The following is a 27,915-nucleotide window of genomic DNA, read 5'->3' as shown; positions in this document are numbered from 1 at the left end:
ATCAAAAATGTTCAAATGTGTGTGAATTCCTAAGGAACCAAACTGCTGAGGTCATCGGTCCCTAGACTTACACACTACTTAAGCTAACTTAAGGCTAAGGACAACACTCACACCCACGCCCGAGGGAGGGCTCGAACCAGGGGCCGCACGATTAGTGACATGGTGCCTCTTAACGCGCGGTCACTCCGCGTGGCTCAAAATAATATCCAGTGCTATTTACACATTTCCCCCATCTCTCCGGCAGGCTATGATGCCACGCCAAAACAACTATTCTTCTTTTGAAGCGAACCAGTGAGCGAGCCATTTTCGTACATTTTCATACGAACTGAAGTGTTGTTCAGCGACAGCGTGTCCCAGTGATGCAAATAGATGATAATCGGACGGAGAGATTCGAACGCCTCGATCGTTTCGCTGACCCCTTTTACTGTGTGTGATGGGGCATTATCATGGAGCAATATGACTTCGTGTTGCCTTTATCCATATTCCGGTCGTTTTACAAGTAATGCTCGATTTAAATCGATCATTTGCTGTTGGTAGCGATCAGTGTTAACTGTTTCACTAGGTTTCAGCAGCTCATAGTAAATGACACCCTTCTCATCCCACTAAACACAGAGCATTGTCTTCTTTCCAAAGCGATTTCGTCTTGCAATGGGTGTTGATGGTTTGCCTGGATTCACCTATGATTTACAACGCTTAGCATTCTCACAATATAGTATTTTTTTCATCAGCTGTCACTATTCGATGGAAAAACGAGTTTATTTTGTATCTGGTGAACAGAATTTCATAAGTTTTCTTGCGATTTGTTTTCTGTCTTTCATTCAGTTCATGCGGAACGCATTTTCCCATTTTCTCCACTTTTCCCATATCCTTCAACCGAAGAGAAACGGCTTTCTGTTTCACATTCAATTGTTTCGAAAGTTCCTATTGAGTTTGATTACCATCTTCATCCAATAAGGCCTGCAATTCGTTGTCTTCGAACTTTTTCGGTGCTCTCCGGCGCTAGTCGTTTCTCACGTCAAAATCTCCACTTCTGAATTTTTGGAACCACTCAAAACACTATGTTTCCCATAATTATGTTCGCCGAAAGAATTCGATGCGATTCGGCAGTAGTTTTCTTCAAATGATAGCAGAAAACCAACGCTGTCCGGAAATCTTAGTTCGTAGGCACAAAACTTGACATGTTTAAGGGTTTGAGACAGATACCGATGTACGGGTTACTGTATGTTGGCATTCCTCGTCAGTCGTTACAGGAAGCAGATGGCGCTGCTGACGCGGTCTCAAGGCCCTACACTGACGGATAGCACCACGTATAGGAAAATTTCGGTTTCATACTTCTACACCTGGCATATGTGTGAATCTTAACGCATGTGTATCTAGAAAAAATCGTAATCCCAAGACATGTCACCAGTGATAGGTTCCTGATCCTTATCCTAAATACACTATGTGATCAAAAGTATCCGGACACCCCCAAAAACATACGTTTTTCATATTAGGTGCAGTGTGCTGCCACCTACTGCCAGGTACTGCATATCAGCGTCCTCATTAGTCATTAGATATCGTGAGAGAACAGATGGGGAGCTCCGCGGAACTCACGGACTTCGAACGTGGTCAGGTGATTGGGTGTCACTTGTGTCATACGTCTGCACGCGAGATTTCCACAATCCTAAACATCCCTAGGTCCACTGTTTCCCATGTGGCACTGAAGTGGAAACGAAGTCCGATACCTTTGATCCTTGAGAAACACCATCACGATTAATCAGTTCTGTTTATTGGTTCGCTCTCTCTTTTTAATACAATGTTTTGTCGGGAAACGAAGTCCGATACCTATGATCCTTCAGAAACACCATCACGATTAATCATTTCTGTTTATTGGTTCGGTCTGTCTTTTTAATACAATGTTTTGTCAGGAGACGAAGTCCGATACCTTTGATCCTTCAGAAACACCATTATTATCCATCAATCCTGTAAAAGGAGTAACACTAATTTTGCATATAGTACAGTAGTAGAGCGTGTTATGTGTTCCATTACCGCGATGGAGCTGTGTTGTACGTGGATGCTAGTTTACTTTTCCTCCATTACAAAGGGAACTGTACGTCAATGATTCCTGTGGTCAAAAGGGTACCGAGAAAGAGGTTTCACACAAAAAAATTAAGGTAGTAAAAACATTTATCTGATCATTTTATGATAAGTGTCTGCTCAGATGGAAGACAGCTTATAATGGCCTTGACGTTGACAAGATGAGTAGCTCAACAAGTAAATAATCAAATAGAGCCACTCCAATAGGAATGTAGTATCTAGATTAGTAACAGTCTTACGGTAGATTCTGAGATATCCAAGTATTCATTACCTTTGTGAGAGAGTACTCATAACCATCAGGGTTGAGCACGGGGATGATGTGCCAGTCGACGCTGTCTGTGAGCGAACTCGCCGTTGCGTTCTCGACCAGCTGGTTGATGACGTACAGGGCGGCAGCTGGTGCGATCCATTCCCTGGCGTGGATGCCCGCGTCGATCAGGATGACCGGCCTGGTGCCACCGCCTCCAGAGGATATCTGGATGATATCCATAGGGCGTCCCTCGGATGTGTTTCCGATGCTCTGCACAGTCACTGTACTTGGATAGCTTGATTCCAACTGCGACAAGTACTTCCGAATCTGTAAAACCGAAGTGAGAATGTTACGCATTTCATACGTAGTCGCCTTAGGGACATCCGGGGAATCTCATACTGGTGTCTCCTGTGGAGTACAGATGGCAAAGTACAGATGCTGTGCCGTTGCCTCCCTATGACCTGATACGACTTATAAAGTGCATATCTGTAGCGTACAGCAACCTGTGATGAGTGCTTCTATAGTGTATTGTTGTGAGATTATGGATGACTATTTACTCAATGATAGGAAGATGGTGAAACATGCTGCCATCACACAGAGCACCACAAGGTTGTTAGACTATCCCTTTCAAGTAGTACTAAGAGGTCAGACACGATAAGCGTCTCACACTGGACGGGCGGATTACCATCAACAGTGTCACGTGCTCGCACTATGACTCGCCGAATAGAGGATCAATATTTAGCCTAGAACATTGATACAGAGCAGGTTGTGGGGAGATTCCCTAGTCTTGTCCGTCTGCTTAGCTGAGTGGTTACGTGCTTGCCTACCTTGCAGCGGGCCCGAGTTCGATTCGCAGCCTGGTTGGAGATTTTCTCCGCTCGTGGACTGCGTGTTGTGTTGTTCTCATCATCATTTCATCCTCATCACCGGCACGCGAGTTGCCCAATGTGGGGTTGACTGTAATAAAACTCACACTCGGCGGCCCAACTTCCCCGGATGGGCCTCCCGGTCGGCAATGCCATACGATCATTTCATTTTTCCCTACTCTTCTTCACTAAATACATTGGAACATGTAAGGATGAAGCAGATGGTCTTGTAAGTGAAGGTGATGGTTGTGTGATTTAATCTCCGCGCCCAGCTGGTTTCTACGAGTAGTTTTGTTTTACTGTGGGCTTTCTTTTTGATGGTTAGTAGATGAAGTTTTTAATGGGGTTTTAGTCCATGATGTTTTAATGTTTCAGTTGAGTGGATTAGAAAGTTGTGTATTGTCATTCAAAGGTCTGTAGCGTGATTTTTCCTACAATTATCGCCTGGGATTTTGCAAGAGTGATGGAAGGGTACCACTCTTTGCACCTAGGAGTAAAGCTGATGAGATGCAGTTTGGAGCATTGTTGGTATGAATACAAAAGGTCCGAAGCAGCAACCTAATAAATCATTGGTAGGTGACATTAGAAAACTTGCAGACTCAACATGGATGCATATGTATGTATGGAATGCACTGTGACAATACGCGTCAAATCGCTAACTATGATAAAAACCTTTTTATTACTGTTAGTATTATAATATTTTCATTCGAGTACTCTGCATATCTGTTATATTACAGTAAAGAGAAATAATTTATGTCCAATTCTTCGCCAGGATTTGAATCAGTATATTTAGCGAGCGGTCATACGTGAAGTACTTCGGGTTAAGGAGTTGCAGTAGACACGATAAAAGTTTAAATCAAACTAATACTCTAAATGAAGATCAGATTTCATTGTATCTGACTTTATTCTTTTCCAGCTATTGTTACATCGACGGATAAAAACTTAGAGACACGGAACTGACTTTTACATGCGTGTTACACTCTTCCATATCGAATCGGAGTAACGTTCTATACGTCGGAATGTCGCTGAGTCACAGTTATACACTCCGAAGTAGGAATATGAAATGTGTTCAGTTAGATGCGTCTAAGGAGCACCTCTCTATTGATGTCAGAATGCTAGAGAGTGTAGTTAAAATTCAGGATAGAGGGAGAGGCTCGGGTCTAATGCACAGATTTCGGGTAGAAATAAGGAAGATTAAGTTTAACGTCCCGTCGACATCGAGGTGATTACTGACGCAGCACAAGCTACAATCAAGGGAGAGTGAGGAAGGGACTCGGTAGTGTCCTTTCAAAGGAACCATCCCAGTATTTTGGTTAAGTGATTTAAAGAAATCACGGAAAACCTAATTCAGGCTGGCCGAACGGGGATTTGAACTGTCGTCCTCCAAAATGTGACCCCCGTGTGCTAAACACTGTGCTACCTCACTTGGTAGATTTGGATAGAGACTGAACCAGTATGAATAGCGAGCGGCGACTGGGTCGACCAGGTACGTGCATCGTAACTGACAACGAATGGCATACACCACGTGTGTGTGAGGACGATCCTGGCAATTTCGCTTGGTTCGTAACGATCTCGACATCTCATGGGAAACACGCGCATTACCGTTCAAGAAGAAATTCAGCGAGTAATTCATCCCAGCTTCCAAATAGGCAAAGAATGACTGGCATTGCTGTTATGGTTCAAATGGCTCTGAGCACTATGGGACTCAACTGCTGAGGTCATTAGTCCCCTAGAACTTAGAACTAGTTAAACCTAACTAACCTAAGGACATCACAAACATCCATGCCCGAGGCAGGATTCGAACCTGCGACCGTAGCGGTCTTGCGGTTCCAGACTGCAGCGCCTTTAACCGCACGGCCACTTCGGCCGGCGGCATTGCTGTTATGTCTGACGCACCTCACGCAACAACATGATACTGGAATGAAGACCCATCTTTATGAGGTGAGTATTCTATGACACTTGAGAAGAAGCAATCATCCTTAGTATCAAAAAAATGCACCAGAAATTACTGATTATTGATTATAGTCTCGAAGTGGAATTGTTGAAAATTATCCTATCTTCCCACAGTAGACATAATGTTTCTGTATGATAATAACCACCACATTCAACCACGATCCCACATCAGCTATTATGGCGCTTCTAATGGGAGTTATTGGACTGACAACCAGTTTCAGTATATTCAGTGTCATTATCAATGTCACGTACACATAAACCTGTTTTACTCTCTAACATGACGTGGCAACGTAAACTACGTGGAAATATCTCCACACAGGAATCGGTGCCTTGCTGTGACGATGAACTGAAGATTAGAAACCATTGTAACTATGCTGAGGTGTTAGCCATACTACAACGATGCTGAAAATAATCATCTCAAACTCCTCGCTCTGTGAAATCTCGTAATATTTATTTGTGATTCATCCTTACAAAACCAGAAACAATGTAGTTTCGGTAAAAGGCACCTACGATCCCATAGCAGTTCCAAAAAAACTATTCCACCAATTACAAAAGAAATATCAAAGGGTTTCCCCAGTTGTGCTTAGGTACTTATTCCCAGTTTGTTCGTTACTATAATACATTTTGTAGTTTCATCGTTTGGCTGTCGTAGGGGTCCATCCAACGTATTCTTAACTTTGGCGATACTCACATCATCGTAGCGTTGGTACTTGGTGAATGAAATGTGAGTCTCGTCCTTGCTGTTTATGGGTTTCACCTGCGTCTGATTTTGCTCCTTCTCCAAGACCCTGGAAATCGGCATGGATATTATTTGCACAGCATATAAACGATTCTGTTTATAATATAATGCATCTTTATCTTAATACAAATATTATTAACACACGAAAATTACAACAAAAGACATCATATTTTTGTTTTAGCTTTCCTTTGTGCTCATATTACTCTCGTTTTCTCAGAATGGGCTCTTTTCCGCTCGTCAGACAAACCTATTCCGGCCTCCTTAGGCTTTTATGCCAGGCCAATTTACCGGGCGTGAATTTTTTGCCTAAAAATCTGTCTGTCTCGTATTGTATGTTTTTCCTGCTTACTTCAGAACTTATTTTACTGCATCCATCCATTTCATTGTATCCATTAAGCATTACTGCTTCTTTTGTAGACTTTCATAGCCTTTATAGGTAATGTGGTTGGATACATTCTTTTAATATGTCAATAGAATTTTAAGATGCGTTTTTCCGTGTCTTAATATACGTAACTACACTTCTCACTTTATCTATTTGCTCTTATACTGTATATTCCTACTTCGGAGCTAAAATTTTCCAGTTTACTTTTCGTTATCTCTTTTGGATTTCTTCAGTGTTTCTCTTTATGCTTAAAATGAGTCTTTTGGTCCCATACTCTCATTTGATGACTATGTTGTAGTGGGTGAATTTTGTAAATTTTGAAATACATCTTTGTTAGAGATGTATTTTGTAAGTCTGAAGGCTGTTTCCATTATGTGGCAAAGAATTTGGTAATCAATCTTTTACAGGTCAATCTCCTGTATGCTTTCACCTATACAGGGTTTTACAAAAAGGTACGGCCAAACATTCAGGAAACATTCCTCTTCCTCACACACAAATAAAGAAAAGATGTTATGTGGACATGTGTCCGGAAATGCTTAATTTCCATGTTAGAGCTCATTTTAGTTTCGTCAGTATGTACTCCAACGTGATCAAATTGTAAATTTTCACAATCAACATGTGTGGGCTGACGAGAATCCGCACCCAATTGTGCAATCACGTCATCAACACAGAATTTCTGTGAACGTTTGGGCAGGCATTGTTGGTGATGTCTTGATTGGGCCCCATGTTCTTGCACCTACGCTCAATGGAGTACGTTATCATGATTTCATACGGGATACTCTACCTGTGCTGATAGAACATGTGCCTTTACAAGTACGACACAACATGTGCTTCATGCGCGATGGAGCTCCTGCAAATTTCAGTCGAAGTGCTCGTACACTTCTCAACAACAGCTTCCGTGACCGATGGATTGGTAGAGGCGAACCAATTCCATGGCCTCCACGCTCTCCTGACCTCAACCCTCTTGACTTTCATTTATGGGGGCATTTGTATTCTCTTTTCTACGCAACCCCGGTACCAAATGTAGAGACTTTTCGTGCTCGTATTGTGGACGGCTGTGATACAATACGCCATTCTCCAGGGCTGCATCAGCGGATCAGGGATTCCATACGACGGAGGGTGGATGCATGTATCCTCGCTAACGGAGGACATATTGAACATTTCCTGTAACAAAGTGTTTTAAGACACGCTGGTACGTTCTGTTGCTGTGTGTTTCCATTCCATGATTAATGTGATTTGAAGAGAAGTAATCAAATTAGCTCTGACATGGAAAGTAAGCGTTTCCGGGCACATGTCCACATAACGTATTTTCTTTCTTTGTGTGTGAGGAATGTTTCCTGAAAGTTTGGCCGTACCTTTTTGTAACACCCTGTATATTTGAACTGAGAAAAGTCTCACGATTTTCCCTTACTTAGTTTTTAGAATTTTGTTTTCTTAAATGACATTTGGAGACCTACAGTTTCTACTGTTTCTTTAAAGATTTTTTTAGCTGTTTTATTGTTCTAACATAGAGTCACTAGGTCGTCTGCAAAAGCTACGTAGTCTACCGTAATGTTGGTTCTTCCTGATTTGGTTGGTCAAATTTAAGATCCGATTTTAGTTTTCGGAACTTTTTGATCACTTTTTCTGAGACGTAGTTTGAAAGTAATGGAGAGAGTCCATCATCTTGTCAAATCTTCCAAAATCTCTCCCCGAATTCTACCTTAGATTCTGTACCGTTTAGTATGTCATCAATATGTGCAGTGTTCTTGAGATCGAGTCTTTCAGAATATGGTAAAGAATTTTACAACCAACACAGTTCTAAGATCTTTTTAGAAGTCATCTTATTATGAATTTTTTAATGCTTGACAATTAGTTTCAGAATTAAAATTCGTTCTGAAAAGAACAGCCTGAAAAGGAAAACTAAACTCCATACGAACAGGCCTCGGAAGACCCAACGGGACCGACCGACCGCCGTGTCATCAACTGCCGACAGGCGTCATTGGATATGGATCAGAGTGGCATGTGGTCAGCACATCGCTCTCCCGGCCGTTGTCAGTTTTTGTGTCCGGAGCCGCTACTTCTCGATCAAGAAGCTCCTCAACCGGCCTCACAAGGGCTGAGAGTGCCCTGCTTGCCAACAGCGCTCCACAGAGCAGGACAGTGACACAGTCAGGTGCTGGCCAAGACCGACAGCGCTTAATTCCGGTGATCTGACGGGAACTGGTGACACCACTGCAGCAAGCCCATTGGCTTCAGGTCTGATATTCGACAATTTTGCACCTCTTTTGGTATAATGCAAAACATTTGTCCTTTACTGCTGGTTGTTGGTTTTTCGTTTTCTGGCACTTTTCACATCTTTCTAATATTTTCCTAGCCCTCTTTACCATATTGTTAAAATGCAAGTTTCTTTCAACTTTTACGCACACTTCAACTCTTGTAGTCCTGTCTTCCTCAGTTGCGTGTAATATTACGGTATACTGATAACTTTTACTTATGGGCCGTGTGACAGCAACTGAATAAAACATAATTTTAGTGCCATATGCATTTCGCCTTTATTTTCTGCAAGGCATCATCAGTGGCCTGGAATATGTACATATGTTCGCTATTTAATTTACATTTTGGTCACTGTACCCATAGGTTATAAACAGTTTTGCTGGTTGGTATTTCCTATTAAGTAGTAATGTTTCGAACTGTACTTGCAGGGCTGGCCGGTGTGGCCGAGCGGTTCTAGACGCGTCAGTCTGGAACGGCGCGACCGCTACGGTCGCAGGTTCGAATCCTTCCTCGGGCATGGATGTGTGTGATGTCCTTAGGTTAGTTAGGTTTAAGTAGTGCTAAGTTCTCGGGGACTCGTGACCTCAGGTGTTAAGTCCCATAGTGCTCAGAGCCATTTGAACCATTTTTTTGTACTTGCAGTTTCGTATACGATTTCCTACACATTACGCTCCTGTTGCATATTTGGTGTTGTTCTTCTTCTTATTAATGCCAATTTGCGGTTTTTTTTTCACATTCCACAGCACCACATTTGTGTGTGTGTGCATGTCTTGGTGTGATATAATTTTTTTGTGGTCTGTGTGTGTGTGTGTGTGTTTTGTGGGCTGCGCTTGTGTGTGTGTGATTGAAGGATTTGCCTAAGCCAACCAGCTACCAAGAGGGACAAATTCCAACAATAAGGAATATATAAACTTGAATGTCAAAGTTGTGATGCAGTACACACAGGCATGATATGCAGGAATTTTAAAACACGATACAAAGAACATATCATATGTTGGAAGTACGAAACAAACCATTCCACATTTGCAGAACATTTAAAACGTCATAACCACCATCCTACAAACAAGGAAAAAGTAATGAAAATAATGAGAATAAGCAATCATGACAAACATCTTATACAAACACAAGAAAACGTCCACATTCAGAAATCCATAGCTGAAAACAAAACATGTGATAAATGAACAAACACACATCAGCACTGGCTCCCTACTACACTTAATAAAGGAAATGATAAGATAAAACAAACAAACCCTTATCCCCTTCACCTTCTGGACACACACACACACACAGCCCACAAAAAAATTATATCACACCAAAACACACACATACAAATGCAGCCCAAAATAAAAAATAATATATATACCACACCAAAACATACACACACACACACACAGCACAAAAAAATTATATCACACAAACACACACACACACACACACACACACACACACTTACGCATACACGAACAGATCACAGATGCTTCAATACTTACACTCGAAATGTGGCAATAAATTCGATCTTTGTCAGAAACATTTGACAGTCGGCAACATAAATGCATCGAAACAAGTGTTCAGTTCATAGTGCTGTGGAATGTGGGGAAAAAATCGCAAATTGGCATTCATAAGAAGAAGAACAACACCAAATATGCAACAGGAGCGTAATATGTAGGAAATCGTCCAGTAAACCTGTAAGTACAGTTTAAAACATTACTACTTAATAGGAAATAGCAACCACCAGAACTGTGTATAACCTATAGGTGCAGTGACCAAAATGTAAATTAAATAGCAAAAATATGTACATATTCCAGGCCACTGAAGATGCCTTGCAGAAAATAAAGGCGAAACGCGTACGGCACTAAAATCGTGTTATATTTAGTTGCTGTCAGACGGTCCACAAGTAAAAATTATCAATATACCGTAATTTTAAGCATATATTACGAACTCCTCTATGATATGTTCAGGTGAATATAACTTCCAGTCATCCCACACCAAATTAGTTCTGCAGTCCCTTTTTCCACCAAAACGTGTTCCCTAATTTTGGGCTTCTGGTTGTCTTCTCACGTTTGCTCTATCATAGCCAAAATCAGATCTTTTTCTTGTTCCTTTTTGATGTTTCTCAAGATTTTGCATCACTCTCTTTCGTGCTTTACCTCTGTCATGTAAAAGAAACGTATTTCTCTGTGATCTGATTCACTCTGCTCCCTTTGTTCCATTCCTAATGCCAATTGTGACAATGTTTCTGCCGCCACACTTTCCTTGCCAGGACGTAATGTATATCAAACTGGAATTCCTGAAGAGCAATGGCACATCTGGTGAGTCTACCATGTGTCAGCCTGCAATTCTTAATAAAAGACAGTGACTTGTGGTTTGTATATGTTTCCCCATCAAATAGCATTGGAACTTTTTCAAGCCCTACACAACTGCTAATGCCCCTGTTTCAGTAACTGTATAGTTATGTTCAGACTTTGTTAACATTCTCCTAGCAACATTAATTGATCTCTGTTCTGCACCATTCTCAGTCTGAATTACTTGGAATTGATGTGCTCCAATTCCAAAACCGAAACTGTTAGCAGGTACACAAAACTCCTTGTCTAGCCTTGGTGAAACAGTATTCCATCTTTACAGAGAGCCCGCTCAATATTATCAAGTTCCTTCTGACATTGTTCTGTCCATGACCAAGTTCAGACTAGATAACTTACTAGCTATTCTGCAACATTTCCTCTAAAATTCTTAGATCTTAGATTCCGTTATCTTATTGGGTTATCCTAGCGTCCAATGCGACTTAAACTGAGCCATCTTTTTTGGTAACTGAAACTAGGGGGCTACAGTAATGATTGGTTAATCTCTCTCTAATCTGTAAAGACAACGTCCTCTGTATTTCTCTATCAATGGCCTAGTTTTTTTACACATATATTACATGTGCTCTCACCTTAAAGGGTTGATGTGGCTTGACCTTAAATTTATAAGATACTCCCATCATTAACACTGGTCTATCAGAAAATACTTCTTTTCATTTTAACAACACATTATCTAGGTCTCTTTTCCCATCTCTATCAATAACATCAATATTCTTTACTTTTCCCTTTATTTCATTTACTGTCCCTGAACCAACTTCACTCTGATTCTGATTTTCTTTTCCCTGTAGAAAACATTCCTCTCTATCTACTTGCCACTGAACACATCCACGCATTATTTTTAGGTAGTACTTATCCTGCACTTTCCCTTTGGGATATATTGGTTTGGAGAGAGAGATATTCAGTAATTGCCAGTAAGCCGCATCACAACTTGTCTGCCCAGAAATGCGTGTAGGTATAGATAAATGTTAATCTCGTAGTTTTGGTGAGCAGCCTGGTAATTTACCTTTTCTCGCCAGTGATGTACAACAATGCCTACGTGGCTGCGGCGCCTGTTCTCTCATCGTAAATAACTTTTGTCTCCGAATGTGGTCATTTAAAAATGCAAGCTCTTGTCGCATCGGGAGAATGAAATCAAGAAGTAACTCAGTAGTAGAATGAAAACTTGTTACTTCTGCATATTATAACTATTACTTAACAAAATAATGAGACTCACTTACATGTGTCTTTTTCACACCAACTCAGAAGGCTGGCAGACACCGAGATCGGTTAAAAAAAGAAAGAGGTACATATATAAATGCTATTTTTTATATTCAATTTTCAATTTTCTGTCAGCACAGATGGCGCGATTATTTATTTATTTGTATAGGCCATTTAAAGAACCTACACAGGGACTAACTATGTTACCAAAGTCAATTTCTCTCTGAGTACCGTTTACCGTTGAGGTCGTACTACCCTTTCCTAAATCCATAACTGCTGTGTGGTCCAGCAACAAATCTGTCTCAATTATCAGTCCAATACCAAATTTGGGAACACCATAGCACCAACCACCAATAAAATTCCTTGAATATTTACAACTATAACGGTTGATTCTTTATTTTCTGACTTTTTGCGCCTACTGCACACCTTTAATGGCAATACTGGTACCTCATTTTATCTCTAATTTTGTCATAGCTATTTGGTCAGAGCTTATTTGATCTGCTACAGCACATAACTCGCTACCTGTATTAACAACATTAATTACTTTAATTCCATCGATTTCCACATCTACAACCGGTTGGCATTCCTCTTTATTGTCTATTTCATGTCTTTTCATTATCTTCGAAAAGAACTTCTGTAATATCCCCAGGACTTTCCCTTTCAACCTCTTCATAGTCGATGGTACATCACTTACCTGAGGTTGTGTTTGAACTTCACACAAACTCCTTTCTAGTCTTCCCTTTCTTGGTCTCCCATTTTGTAGTTTCTTCCAGTCCTGTCATCATTACGTCTCTCATTTTGTTCTTGACATCGCCTGTTATTGTGATTATTATTACCTTTTGGTTCCAGCCCAGCCTCCTCTACCACGTTTGTTGATCCCACTGCCATGCCTGTCGTCTCCTCTCCCATTCTGATTTCTGTTATGTTCCTTTTGCTCATTGTGGTTTCTATTTTGTTCCCTCCAATCACCACTTTCTCTCAATCTCCAAATTACTCCTCTCCAGCCATTACTGGTTATTTCCTACTTTCAAATTGCATCCAGCTAGACTAAAACTTGTAAAATATCTTCTGTTTTCTTTTTAAATATCCCTACAAATTTTTCCTGAATATTCACTTGTAGTTTGACCAATACTACACCAATAAGGTCTTCATGACTAAGTGGGTTATCTAAATACAAATTCTTCTCGTAGAAACTTTGAAAATAATCTTTATAGCTATCACACCCAAGGTCTAAGAAATTTGCCCCCTGGAAGGTGGTATTTCTAACACTGCATTCAGCACTGTTAGCCCAGTACTAGTCTAAGAATTTTTTAATAAATTCGTCATACGTCTGACATGATTCCCCAGCTCTTGTTCCCCATGACAGAGCATCTCCTTCCTGTAACACATCCTATTTTCTTCCTGTCGTCCCATTTTTCTTGCAATAGCCCTTGAAACTGTTTCACAAAAGCTTTAGGATTGAGTTTCCCTTTTGCCGAAAAATTATGTAAAGTACAAACTTTTAAATAGTGGTCTTCACTTGTATTTTTTTTCACTGTGATTTACTGTACAGTAACAATATTTTTCAATTTTGAATCTAATTTCTTTCAACTCTTTCAGTAAAGATATCGTGCCTGTGTTAGTAAAATCACTGACCTCTTTCTGAATACTAGCTGCATTTGTGAATATCTCTGTAGTATTTGTTTTTATTGAAGATATTCTATTCTCTGTTTCGTCTACTTTTTTATTTAAACATTATAATAAATCTGTGGCTTTTATTTAGAGCATAGTCAAATTTCTTGGAATGTGCTATTTTATACCACACTGGGCTACGATTCTTGGACATTGTTTATGCCGTTGTTTACAAATCCAATGGTTTGGCTTCACAAGTTGTGCTAGTTAACATCCAAAGCTTTCTAACATTGGTCTTCGATATGGTGCTGTGAAAATCTTTATGGAACATCTCGACTGGAGCTACGGTAAATCTCAAGTAAGTGGGATTGGCATAGTGGTCCAGTATCGTAACTCGACATCAGGTCATCAGCTTATTGAGGACTGCCGGTTTCGAAGATGTTAGTGCAGACCGGAATTTGATTTTTTGGACAGCAGTAGTATTGGTGCAGGCACTCAAGTGCTTTAGTAAACTATAGTTCGATCTCATCCAATGATCTACTTTCTATGACTATTGGTGTTGTCAGTGTACATAAATCTCTTTGACTCTCTGGAAATAGTCTGTTCAAGTGGGGCCGAGCGCACTGTCTCTGACAGAAGTGTCACATGACAGGGCGAGCGTGTTCCAAATATTTTTTCCTATCGGGTCACTTCACTCTGTACGTCGCTGCAGATACGTTGCGCATGGTTGCACGGCTGCTGTAATTTAGTCCGTAATGAGTGTGTGTGTTGAGACTTGGGAGACACTGAACACACTTCTCATAAGAACGCGGGGCAAGAATTCACTCATCGCAGAATACGCACTTTACGATTACCACCGACTCCCACCTCCACAATGGCCTCAGTCCGGCTAGGAAGAGAATACAAGTTTCTACAGTTGTCACCCACTGTTCAAAATAGTCCAAGACAATTTCCATGGGCTCAATACCCAATAATTTAACGGGTTGATCGAGATGTGATGGGATCCCTAACAATTCATCAAACAACGAACGTATATGTGCAGTCGTGTGAACACGGCCGTCATCGTCTCGAAAGACAGAAGTTAACACAGAAGATTTGTAGAAGAAAGGGCAACATTTGGTCACATAGATTGGTGAATAAACTTCCTGGTTCACGTTCTTGGAAGCCTGAATGAACTGCAGGCGTGCAGCTTTATGCACCACTTTCAACGATGTTTTTTACGAGCTTCAAAGTTTCCTTGCATGCAGTTCCCTTCACAATATTAACTCAGGAATTAGTTGTGAGAGACCTGCATTGATGGACAATAGCAGTTCTTGTCGGATTTAAAAAAAATAAAAAGCAAAGTACAGTATTTTATCTGTACTAATGTTTCGTGGTATGGATACAAATCATATTCAGAGTTAATACCACTTCTTGGAGTAGCTTGCTGCTTTAATTTCATAATCCAAAATTGTTCATAAATTATTTCAATAAATACTTGTAGTATTAGCAAATTAACTATTGAACTATTGTCGCTACGAGTGGCTACATTTTAACATTGCAAATTATTTACATTCTTTTGTATACACTTTTTTTATTGTAGACACTTTCTTTATACAGACACTGTCATGGATTCAGATTATTTCATTTGATGCATGACCTCGCTGGCTACATTCATTGATGTTCTAGACACCCGAAAATGAATTGCATACAACATCGTTCAGCACATTACGCACAACAACGACATTTTTAGAAAATCATTGACAGAGCACAGATTTGCCTTAACCGAAACAAGGCCCCGGAACTAGATGACATTCCGTTAGAACTACTGATAGCCTTGGTATAGCCACCCATGACAAAACTCTTTCATCTGGGGAGCAAGATGTATGATACAGGCGAAATACCCTCAGACTTGAAGAAGAATATGATAATTCCAATTCCAAAGAAAGTGGGTGTGAAAATTACCGACTATCTGGTTAGTTAATCATGGGTGCAAAATAATAACACGAATTCTTTACAGATGAATGGGAAAACTTATAGAAGCCGACACTGGGGAAGATATATTGTATTGCGGAGAAAAGAAGGAACACGCTGGGAAATACTGATCTTTTGGCACTCTTAGGTTAAGGAAAGGCAAACCTACGTTTAGGGAAACCTACGTTTTAGAGAAAGCCTTTGACAGTGTTGGCTGGAATTCACTTTTTGACATTTTTAAGGTAGCAGGGGTAAAATAGAGGGAGTGAAAGGCTATTTACGACTTGTACAGAAACCAAACGGCGGTTATAATAGTCGAGGATGTAACAGAACTGCTGCAGTTCACAACAAAAAATAATAATATTAAATTGTTTTCATAAACGTTGTTGGTATTTTGTGGTTGATTGATAAATTTCGATACATAGCTGTAAGTAAATAGAGAGCAGATACCTTTGTAGCTCAGGTAAGTTACAAGTTTTTGAATATGTGTTAGTTAATAGGTAGAAAGAGTTGTAATAATTAATTTTGTTAATTTAGTTTAATGCACTACTCCAAGGGTTAATAAAAAACTACTTCAATCTAAAAGTCATAATAATGGGAGTCGCGAGTCGTAATTGGCTGCGCAGCTGGGGCGAGAAGTGATGTCATGTGCAGTAGCAAGGGGCGAGGGGGTAGCGACGTTCCGAACTCAGCAGTCGCTTTTCTGTGGCTGGTGACGTAAAAATTTACTTTGTGGGAAAAATATCGTTTTAACAACTATAAAATAGTGTAGTGTTACTTTACTCGACATCAAATCGTCTTCAATACCTGTAAACAGCGGATGCAAGAATTTCGACACTTGTGACGCAGTAAAGTTTGGAGCTATGGCTGCCGAAGCAGCAATGGCTCTAAGTGGCATCATATTGGTCGACGAGTAATTAATGCATCAGAGACCTGAAGTAGCCGTCCAGTTTTGCTTTGGCCGTCGGACATCTAGCGACGCACGCAAAATGATAAGGCAAGACTCTCCAATTAATTTTCTTATTGACCAGAACTGCAAGGGAGCTTAGTGCAGTTTCTTTTACGTGATGGTTGGTAAATTACATGTTGATAATTGTTAAAGACGGTGTTAAACTCAATCTAATCGGTTTCATGCTCCTGAATCCAAGTCACTTTTGTAACTACTTGAAACATTTCTTTCAAACCATTGTGCTGCGTGATCTAAAAGAACTGAAAACAATAATGTCAACACTGCTGACATAAGTGACAATTCACACACAGAAAATGGAAGTTTTAATTGAATACATTGGTGCTTTGTGATTCAATTCTTTCTGACCTAATTACTTTGCTGTTTAACTTCAAAGTTTTACTCAACGCTAAATTTTTCCTAAAGAAAACCATTTCCATTAAGTGACACGTAAAATTAAAGATGGCTGCTTCATAGAATATGAATGAATTAGAATGCTAGCTTCCACACTGAAAAAATAATAAACTCCAACTGGAACCAACCAGGATTCAATTCCAAATTAAAGTAAATTAGACACTGTGATTCTGTCAGAGACAGCAAAGGACTTGTAAGAGCAGTTGAATGGAATGGACAGTGTCTTGAAACGGGGATATAACATGAAAATCAAGAAAAGCAAAGCAAGGACAATGGAACGTAGTTGAATTAAATCAGGTGATGCTAACGGGATTAGATTAGGAAACGAGACTCGCAAAGTAGTAAAACAGTTATGCTATTTTGGAAGAAAAATAACTGGCGATGGCAAGGAAAGCGTTCCTGAAGAAGAGAAATTTGTTAACATCGGATATTGATTTTAGTCTCAGAAAGTCTTTACTGAAAGTATTTTGTGGACCGTAGCCATGTACGGGTGTGAATCATTGGACACTAAACAGTTTAGACAGAAGAGAATAGAAGGTTTTGAAATGTGATGTTACAGAAGAATGCTGAAGATTAGTTGGGTTCTGAATATAACTGGAGAAAAGAAATTTGAGGCACAACCTGACAAGAAGAAGCGATCGATTGATAGGACGCTTTCTGGGACATCAGTAGATCACAATTTGTTACTGGAGGAAAGTCTGGGGAGTAAAATAGATAAAATTCGTAGAGGGAGACCAAGAGATGAATACAGTAAGCAGATTCAGAAACATTTAAGTTGCATATTTATTCGGAGATGAATAGGCTTGCACAGAATAGAGTAGGATGGAGAGCTGCATCAAACCAGTCGTCTTACTCAGACCACAACAACAACGCATTTTAAACAACAATTTCCGTGAATGTGTATGCTCTGTGTTGCTGTTGTGGCCCTCAGTCCGAAGACTGGTTTGATTTAGCTGTATTCACTAGTCTATCTTCCTCTCTGCACATCGATCGAGGTGGCAGTGTGGTTAGCACACTGGACTCGCATTCGTGAGCAGGACGGTTCAAACCCGTGTCCGGCCATCCTGATTTAGTTTTTCCGTGGTTTCCCTAAATCACTCCAAGAAATGCTGGGATGGTTCCTTTGAAAGGGCAAAACCGATTTCCTTCTCTAATCCTATGGGACCGATGACCTCGCTGTTTGGTCCCCTTCCCCAAACCAACCAACTAACCAATCCTCGCTGCATAATTACTGTAACCAACAGACCCTTGAACCTGATTACTGTATTCATCCCTTGATCCCTATGTAGCATTTTTACCCTTGACACTTCCCTCTATTACCAAACTGATGACTCCTTCACGCCTTGGAAAGTGTCCTATCAACCGATCCCTTCTTTCAATCATAACTTTTTTAATGTTTATATTTCTACCTTTCTTATTGGCGCCTTTATTTGATAGTATCTAATTTATTTGCTGTCGCTTTTAAACAATTCAATAATTACCTTACGAGTGCTTAGCTTGACAATCCAGCGTGTTCTGGTTAACGACGTGTGGCTTGCGTAAATTGTTGAAACCAAATAAAGTGAAAAAAATTTTCTGCTGAGTGTGGGCTCAGTCCCTTACCACTCCCGGATCCCCACATCTTAACCATTTCAAGTCGACCTACACATATTAAGCATTCTTCTATAGCATCACATTTCAAGAGCTTCTGTTCACTTTTACTTCAATGTTTTATCATCCACGTTTTACTTCTGTACAAGGCTAAATTCCAGACAAATATTTTCAGAAAATACTTCCTAACGAATAAATTTATATTCAATGTTAACAGACTTCTCTTTCTCACAAATGCTTTTCTTTCTGTAGCTATCCTGCATTTTTAATCTGCTCTACTTCAGTTATCAACAGTTACTCTGTTGCCCCAATAGCAAAATTCGTATACTACTCACAGTGTATCATTTCCCAGTTCTGAAATCAAAGGTAACTGTAGCATTCAGTGTGACTGAAAAACTTACTGTTGGAGGTCATTAATAACCACGTGATGCAGCACTCCTTGGCGGTTGAGGTAGGCTTGGATGTTGCCGTGCATTCTGGGTGGCACCCTGACGTCCACAGGGTGGCCAGCACGGAGCGCTCCCGACCAGAAGTCGAGGGACGGGTTGTTCCTCAGCTGCGACATTATTTTCAGCTGCTGCTCTGTGGGCACCAGCCGGTAAACTTTGTGTCTGTCACAGAAAGACAACAACTGCCTCATTACCTTCTTCCAAATCTCTGTTTAAATACACTACTGGCCATTAAAATTGGTGCACCAAGAAGAAATGCAGATGATAAACGAGTATTCATTGGACAAATATATTATACTAGAACTGACATGTGATTACATTTTCACGCAATTTGGATAATAGATCCTGAGAAATCAGTACCCAGAACAACCAGCTCTGGCAGTAATAACGGTGTTGATACGCCTGGGCATTGAGTCAAACAGAGCTTGGATGGCGTGTACAGGTACAGCTGCCCATGCACCTTCAACACGACACCACAGTTCATCAAGAGTAGTGACTGGCGTATTGTGACGAGTCAGTTGCTCGGCCACCATTGACCAGACGTTTTCAATTGGTGAGAGATCTGGAGAATGTGCTGGCCAGGCCAGCAGTCGAACATTTTCTGTATCCAGAAAGGCCCGTACAGGACCTGCAACATGCGGTCGTGCATTATCCTGCTGAAATGTAGGGCTTCGCAGGGATCGAATGAAGGGTAGAGGCACGGGTCTTAAACATCTTAAATGTAACGTCCACTGTTCAAACTGCCGTCAATGCAAACAAGAGGTGAACGAGACGTATAACCAATAGCACCCGATACCATCATGCCGGGTGATACGCTAGTATGGAGATGACGAATACACTCTTCCAATGCGCGTTCACCACGATGTCGCCAAACACAGATGCGACCATCATGCTGCTATAAACAGAACCTGGATTCAGTCGAAAAAATGACGTTTTGCCATTCGTGCACCCAGGTTCGTCGTTGAGTACACCATCGCAGGCGCTTCTGTCTGTGATGCAGTGTCAAGGGTAACCGCAGCCATGGTCTCCGAGCTGATAGTCCATGCTCCTGCAAACGTCGTCGAATTGTTCGTGCAGATGGTTGTTGTCTTGCAAACGTCCCCATCTGTTGACTCAGGGATCGAGACGTGGCTGCACGATCCGTTACAGCCATGCGGATAAGATGCCTGTCGTCTCGACTGCTAGTGATATGAGGCCGTTGGGATCCAGCACGGCATTCCGTATTACCCTCCTGAACCCACCGATTCCATATTCTGCTAACAGTCATTGGATCTCGACCAACGCGAGCAGGAATGTCGCGATACGATAAACCGCAATCGCGATAGGCTACAATCCGACCTTTTTCAAAGTCAGAAACGTGATGGTACGCATTTCTCCTCCTTACACGAGGCATCACAACAACGTTTCACCAGGCAACGCCGGTCAACTGCTGTTTGTGTATGAGAAATCGGTTGGAAACTATCCTCATGTCAGTATGTTGTAGGTGTCGCCACCAGTGCCAACCTTGTGTGAATGCTCTGAAACCTAATCATTTGCATATCACAGCATCTTCTTCCTGTCTGTTAAATTTCGCGTCTGTAGCACGTCATCTTCGTGGTGTAGCAATTTTAATTCGTAGTAGCGTATATACACTGCTTTAAGATGGCCAAGGTAAGATCATACTTTACCTGCTCGTCTGTACCTGGACATCTGTTAGTGTATCTTAAAATAGAGTGTGTCTATCCTTCTCTTTTTTTCGCTCTTATGACGATTTTGCTGGGCACCCTTTTAGTAAGGTGTCTGTATGTCTGTGGAGGAGAGGTAGCTCAGTTTTCGTCAAGGGTCGAAACCAGAGAAGGAAGATAGTGATGTTGTATGCTGGGGTCAGTGGAACGAAGTCTCCGTTGTAACTCATCCCAAAGCTGTGCCATTGGGTTCCAGTTGGGACTCTGGGCAAGCAGTCTATTTAAGGAATGTTATTGTCCATAAACGACTTCCTCAGTGACACTGCTTTATGATACGGTGCATTTTCATGCTCATACAGATGACCATCTTCTCTGAACCATTCCTCTACTGTACGCAGAACACATTGCTGTAAAACGTTTTCATATTTGGCCAAATTTAGCGTTTTCTTAAGTAAAACATTCCGTACTATAACACCACGTCCTCCATACTTTCCTCTTGACGCTACATGCGACAAAAAGACGCCTTAGGCAAGATTGGGTTGAAATGTCTCTTTTGGATTTGGTAGTCAGGTGACAAGTAGGTGAACGTGGGCCAAAGTAGGTTAACAGTGATGTCATAGACGATGTCACTGACGAGTCACCGGATTTCTCCCACCACCTCCACACTTCTGACAATTGCTCTGTGTATATAAAATGATGACAAAGTCAAAAATAGCCTGGCTTTTCCTCCATTCCTATGACATCTCTGTGGAAGTATGGCTGTTGGCCTAACTACGAGGGTTAGAACTTTAACAGTGGTAACTATTTATTTACAGCTTGTACAAAATAGATACGTGTTTCCAAGTTTTATTGGCCTTCAAAGTAGTCACCAGCATTGTGTATAACCCGTTGCCAGCGATGTGGAAGTTGTAGGATACTCTTAGCAGTGCCAGTTGTGTTGACAGTTCGAGCGGCGCGGTCTATTGCCCGATGAATTTGTAGCAGTTCTGAAGCGAATGCCGTGAAGTGTTTCCTTCAGTTTAGAAATCGAGTTGAACTCACGAGGGCTTAAGTCAGGGGAGTGCAGTAGGTGGTATAGCACTTAGCAGTCTCATCAGTCAAACAAATCAGTAACAGCTTGCACAGTACGTGCTTGAGCATTGTCCGGCAAAATGATGGTCAGGTCCTGCATGAAGTGTCATCACTTCTGTCTCTAAGCTGGTCGTAGGTTGTGTTCCAAAAACTCCGGAACAAGTATCTGTTTTGTACGAGCTGTAAATAAATAGTTACCACTATTAAAGTTCCAACCCTCATATAAATTGGTGGGAAATTCAGAAATCCAAGATGGTATACTGTCTTGCAGGTGGAAATAGATCACTTGATGACTGATCTACAACACTGGTTCATTAGTGTTATGACATCAAAATGCAGGATGGTGAGCCAGCGTGTCGAGCATGTATGGCTAGTGCAGTTCTATGACGTCAGAATTAGAGATTATGGACCTGCTATACCGCTGCATTCTTACTATGATGTTACAATCCAAAATGGTTAAGATGGAATGTTGGTGCAGTTCTATGACGTCAGAATCCAATACGTTAAGGCAAAGAGAAGTAAGTTGCGTGCTGGAAAGCATTTAGCCCTGTGGAGACATGTAGGGCTATTTAAAGCAGTCAGGTCACTTGTTCTAAGAGCCATATTGCCTATCATAAGGTAAACAATTTCCCTCTGGTGTCATCATTTAAACAGTTTCCAGAATGAGATTTTCACTCTGCAGCGGAGTGTGCGCTGATATGAAACCTCCTGGCAGATTAAAACTGTGTGCCCTACCGAGACTCGAACTCGGGACCTTTGCCTTTCGCGGGCAAGTGCTCTAGCTTCGCAGGAGAGCTTCTGTAAAGTTTGGAAGGTAGGAGACGAGATACTGGCAGAAGTAAAGCTGTGAGGACCAGGCGTGAGTCGTACTTCGGTAGCTCAGAAGGAGCGCTGTGGTCCCGTGGGCAGCGTGAGCATGTGCGGAACGACAGGTCCTTGGTTCAAGTCTTCCCTCGAGTGAAAAGTTTAATTTATGAGGAGCGACGTGGTCCCGTGGTTAGCGTGAGCAACTGCGGATCGAGAGGTCCTTGGTTCAAGTCTTCCCTCGAGACAAAAAAAAAATTGCCGGCACGGTAGCTCAGCGTGTTCGGTCAGAGGGTTAGCTGCCCTCTGTAATAAAAATACTGAGTTAATCGATCAACAAACGAACTTCAACGGATGTCTTACGACGTCCGCCCCGAGCAGAAGCAACGAACCAAAGCGAACAAAATGAGATAAAAAAAAAAAGATGGTATAGCACTTGCCTGCGAAAGGCAAAAGTCCCGAGTTCGAGTCTCGGTCGGGTACACAGTTTTAATCTGCCAGGAAGTTTCATTTAAACAACTGTAGCACTGAATTTCAGTTTGCCTGGCAGATATGTCATACAGCACCGTAAGCCTACTTATTCCTCTAGGTTTAAACAACTTCCCTTCTGACGTCAGAGTTCAACAATTTATCTTGGAGCTGACTTTAAAACTGTATGGTTGTCCCTAACTAACCTATCCTAAGTGCACATACCTCTCTGATATGAAAGTTTAAACAGTTCCCTCCCCCACCACTCTCACATCATAGTTAAACAATTTAACTCACGTATCAGGTACCTTAAATGTCAAACCCAAGACCTCACGTCTCCTAAGTTTAAAATGATGGAAATATTTACAAAATTTACGAGTTCTAAGTTTAAAAATGACGAGACAAAACCTATTCATTTTAAGTTTAAAATGATGAGAAGCACTGATTGTTATAGAGCAGTACCACACAGCAGTTTTCCTAACTTCAAAACTGTGTAACTCATTGACGCAGCCTGTGTGGTTTCTACACACACGTCGCTGTCGTGTGTAGAAAGGAATAGCACCGGTATACACTTGATGATGATGTTTGGTTTGTGGGGCGCTCAACTGCGTGGTTATCAGCGCCCGTACAATTATCCAATCTTTGCTCAGTCCAATTTCGCCACTTTCCTGGATGATGATGAAATGATGAGGACAACACAAACACCCAGTCATCTCGAGGCAGGTGAAAATCCCTGACCCCGCCGGGAATCGAACCCGGGACCCCGTGCTCGAGGTATACACTTGGTCTTCATTTAAGCACTACAGCACTGATGCCTTGCTACACCGTGCTGGAGGTTTTTAGATTTTAGAATATTTGAAATGCCTGATCTTTCCTGCGTGAAACAATTTTTGTTTTATATAAATACGAGAGTTTTTTCGTGAGATATGATGGTTTACCTGACGCTCTGTGCAATCTGGGGACGGTGACAGCGAGGCTTATGACTGGGTATTCGCAGAACAACTCTATGGCCTTAATGTCACAATTTATAAATTAGAGTGCATTGGGCATGTCCAGGAGAGAATGGCGTAGAGGCTGAGAAAATTATTGAAAGAAAAGTCAAGAATAGTATTGGAAGATGGCAAGAAGATAGATGGTGAAGGTCGTCTGACAAATTTTGAAATAGATTACAGAATTATTATGGCTTGGCATAAGAAGAAATGTAGGGAATGTAGAAAAAAAGAAAAAAGCTGTATGGGCTATCTTTTTCCATAAGCTTTCCACAAATGAAAATCCAGTGCACGATCTTTGCCCGAATGATCCTGACACTTGGTGCAAGTACAGGAGAAGTGCCAGATATGACCACAAACATTCTTCACCTGCATCAGTAATGAATGAAATTAAACCCATATTTAGAGACCTTTGTAAAAGTACCTTCTTGAAGATATGTCTTCATGGGAAAACCCAAAATTTAAATGAATGTGTGAATTCTGTCATTTGCAACCGGTTACCGAAAACTGTATTTGTTCTGCTTACAACCCTCAAATTTGGTGTTTATTATGCTATTTTATGCTTCAATGATGGTGTATTTAGAAAATTGGATGCTTTGGAATTATTGGGCATAAAATCTAGTGGCAATACTGCAAAATCCTTGGTGCAAATAGATAAAGAGAGAATCCGGAAAGCAGATATCACTTATTTAAAACGCACAAAAGAAGCAAGACAGAAAAGAAGAGGGACAAAGAGAAGAAAAGAAAATTAGTATGAGTGAGATGACGCTCAGTATGGTGCAGGAAAATATTAGTGGTAAGTAATTTAGGATCGCAATATTAAACTTTAAATGGATATTTCTCAAAACTACTTTTTTTTAATTTCAGGTACCATTATTTGATAAACTAATGGGGTTAGAAACATTAAATTTGGTCAATTTGTACTGCAGATGGTAACAAGTTATTACAAGTAAATTGAGAACCACCAAACAATCAGAAACAGTTTTATAATGATAAATGGCCAAAAAAGATAAATTTTACTAGTAAAAGACTAAAATTTTTTTCTTCAAACCCACAAGAGGTATTATGTTCATTTTACTTGTAAATTGAGGCATATATGTTATATATACAGGGTGTTACAAAAAGGTACGGCCAAACTTTCAGGAAACATTCCTCACACACAAAGAAAGAAAATATGTTATGTAGACATGTGTCGGGAAACGCTTACTTTCCATGTTACAGCTCATTTTATTACTTCTCTTCAAATCACATTAATCATGGAATGGAAACACACAGCAACAGAACGTACCAGCGGGACTTCAAACACTTTGTTACAGGAAATGTTCAAAATGTCCTCCGTTAGCTAGGATATATGCATCCACCCTCCGTCGCATGGAATCCCTGATGCGCTGATGCAGCCCCGGAGAATGGCGTATTGTATCACAGACGTCCATAATACGAGCACGAAGAGTCTCTACATTTGGTACCGGGGTTGCGTAGACAAGAGCTTTCAAATGCCCCCATAAATGAAAGTCAAGAGGGTTGAGGTCAGGAGAGCGTGGAGGCCATGGAATTGGTCCGCCTCTACCAATCCATCGGTCACCGAATCTGTTGTTGAGAAGCGTACGAACACTTCGACTGAAATGTGCAGGAGCACCATCGTACATGAACCACATGTTGTGTCGTACTTGTAAAGGCACATGTTCAAGCAGTACAGGTAGAGTATCCCGTATGAAATCATGATAACGTGCTCCATTGAGCGTAGGTGGACGACGAAATTAAAATGAGCTCTAACATGGAAATTAAGCGTTTCCGGAAACATGTCCACATAACATATTTTCTTTATTTGTGTGTGAGGAATGTTTCCTGAAAGTTTGGCCGTACCTTTTTGTAACACCCTGTATATATGCAGTAAAAGTTTCATTGTTTTATCACTTATAGTTCTTTTGAAAAGCGCACCTAATCAAAGGGTAAAATAGCAATGGCAGAATAGGAATAAAAATCGCCTTCCGTCTCCCCTTAAGAACAACATATTAATAGCCAGGAACATTTCAATTCAGTCATAAACTCCACGTGACATATGGACCATATTGCTCATATGGTGACATCTCTAAACTGTACTGAGCACTAACCAGAAGTTAGCGACACTGCACCTAACCCCTTTTTGGTCTCGTGGACGAAAAGAGCAAGCTGAATTCCAAACAATCAATGTTTATGTTGTACATGTTGTTACACTCGTTTTACTATCGCTAAAGATCGTTACTTGGTACGTTTTTACGCAAAGTGGAACGACACAAAGGTGTTAGACACTGACTGTACTAGGGGGAGGCATAAGGACTAAGACCATCGGTCACTATTTTGTAGGATAGAACAGAACAGGAACGTTTACTTAGCTACAGAAACACCGCATGCCGAGCCGTGTGGCAAGGTCACTTCACCATACAAGCCGAGCGCCACAAAGCTCTGCATCACAGCCGAAGTTGTTTAGTCATGTGTATAGTAGGGTAGGAAGTTTCTTTTTATTTATTTGAACAGCTGTAGGTGACCTTAGCAGACGTAACATCCAACAATGCTTAGCTGCGATGCCGCCGCGATTCTGACAGGGACGTCCTCCCCATTAACGCATAACACTTGCGAACATCACTCCGGGCAGTCACTCGTGCTCCTGTACTACTTACCAAACGAAACACTCAGCGTATTCTCATTCGAAAGCCGTGACCGTCGATCTGCGAAAGTTGTAGGGCAGGTAATCGTTATGTTCCTATCAGAGGGTCTCTAATTTCGTTCCATATCCGTTGCCATGCTCTCTAGAATTGATCGTACTAGTCTCCTCTATGCCTTTTTTACCTTAACAGTGCATGTAATTTTCAGATAAGCTTTCCAAAAAATCTAAGTCTTCCGTCCATTTCTCCCACAGTTTACAAAGTCTAAGAACGATTGAAATTAGCCACTATATTGCACACTAATGTGACATACACCCTTGAGCCAAAACATTATGGCTAACTGTCCATCTTTGGAAAGAAATGCATCATTGGTTCTGCGAATACTGGATCTGACAGTTTATTGGTAGGTTTGTGGAGATATTCGGCATTAGGTGTCTACGCACAGGTCGTGTAATTCGCGTAAATAACGGACCGTTGATTAGTGCACTCAGAGATGACGTCGGATAGCGACCCAGATGGGTGCTCCAGGATTTGCCTCAGGCGAGTTTGGTCGCCGAGGCATTAACGTGAATTCACTGCAACGTTCCTCAAACCACTGTCACACGGTTCTGTCTCGGGGAGTCGGACAGTTACACTGCTGAAAGATGATATCAAATATGAAGGGATGCACGTGGTTTGCAGCTGTCAGCGTATTTTCGATTACTACCACAGGCTCATGCAGGAACATCAGAATGTCTTCCATAGCATAACTCTGCTCGCACTAGCCTCCGTGAGTGGCGCGTTGCTCGTTTCGAGCCGCCATTCACCTCGATGACGGTGTTTTGTGAAGCAAATATGTGATTCACCCGAAGAGCCGACGTTTCATTGATCGACGGTCGAATCTCGATGGTACCATGCCAACTGCAGTCGTAATTGGCGACGTCGTTGGGTCAAAATGTAAACACGTAGGGGTAGTCTCAATGTTCCATAACGTATGATGAGTGTTGCGCTCCGAAACACTTGTGCGTGTACCAGCATTGTGCTCTTTCAGCAGAGATGCCACAGATATCAATATGTACTAGTTTACGGAGTAGATTAACCTCCAAACTCCACGTTCTGTGAAGAGTCATGGGCGTCCAACCATTTAGCGTCTAGTGGTAATTTCACTATCCTTCTGCCTCTTTCCGTAGACGTTCACGACAGTAGCACGTGAACATTCGACCAGCTTCGCCATTTCCCAGGTACTCTTTCACAGGCTCTGC

The 27,915-nt window shown here is 41.3% G+C and overlaps 1 protein-coding gene across 1 annotated transcript in view; it reads right to left on the bottom strand.

The window, feature by feature from the left end:
• Positions 1-27,915, bottom strand: part of LOC126188703 (carboxypeptidase B-like) — a 185,566-nt gene that overhangs the window by 102,460 nt on the left and 55,191 nt on the right. Inside the window, exons 2-4 of the mRNA XM_049930310.1 lie at positions 18,989-19,169; positions 5,837-5,933; positions 2,348-2,653 (exon numbers count right to left, since the gene is read on the bottom strand). Coding sequence (XP_049786267.1) covers positions 2,348-2,653; positions 5,837-5,933; positions 18,989-19,169 — 584 coding nt within the window. The remainder of the gene's footprint in view (positions 1-2,347; positions 2,654-5,836; positions 5,934-18,988; positions 19,170-27,915) is intronic.

The sequence above is a fragment of the Schistocerca cancellata genome, chromosome 5 (assembly GCF_023864275.1).
Source record: "Schistocerca cancellata isolate TAMUIC-IGC-003103 chromosome 5, iqSchCanc2.1, whole genome shotgun sequence".
NCBI classification, from domain to species: domain Eukaryota; kingdom Metazoa; phylum Arthropoda; class Insecta; order Orthoptera; family Acrididae; genus Schistocerca; species Schistocerca cancellata.
Note: the sequence above shows the minus strand (reverse complement) of the source record. Positions and strands in the feature narration are given on the sequence as shown.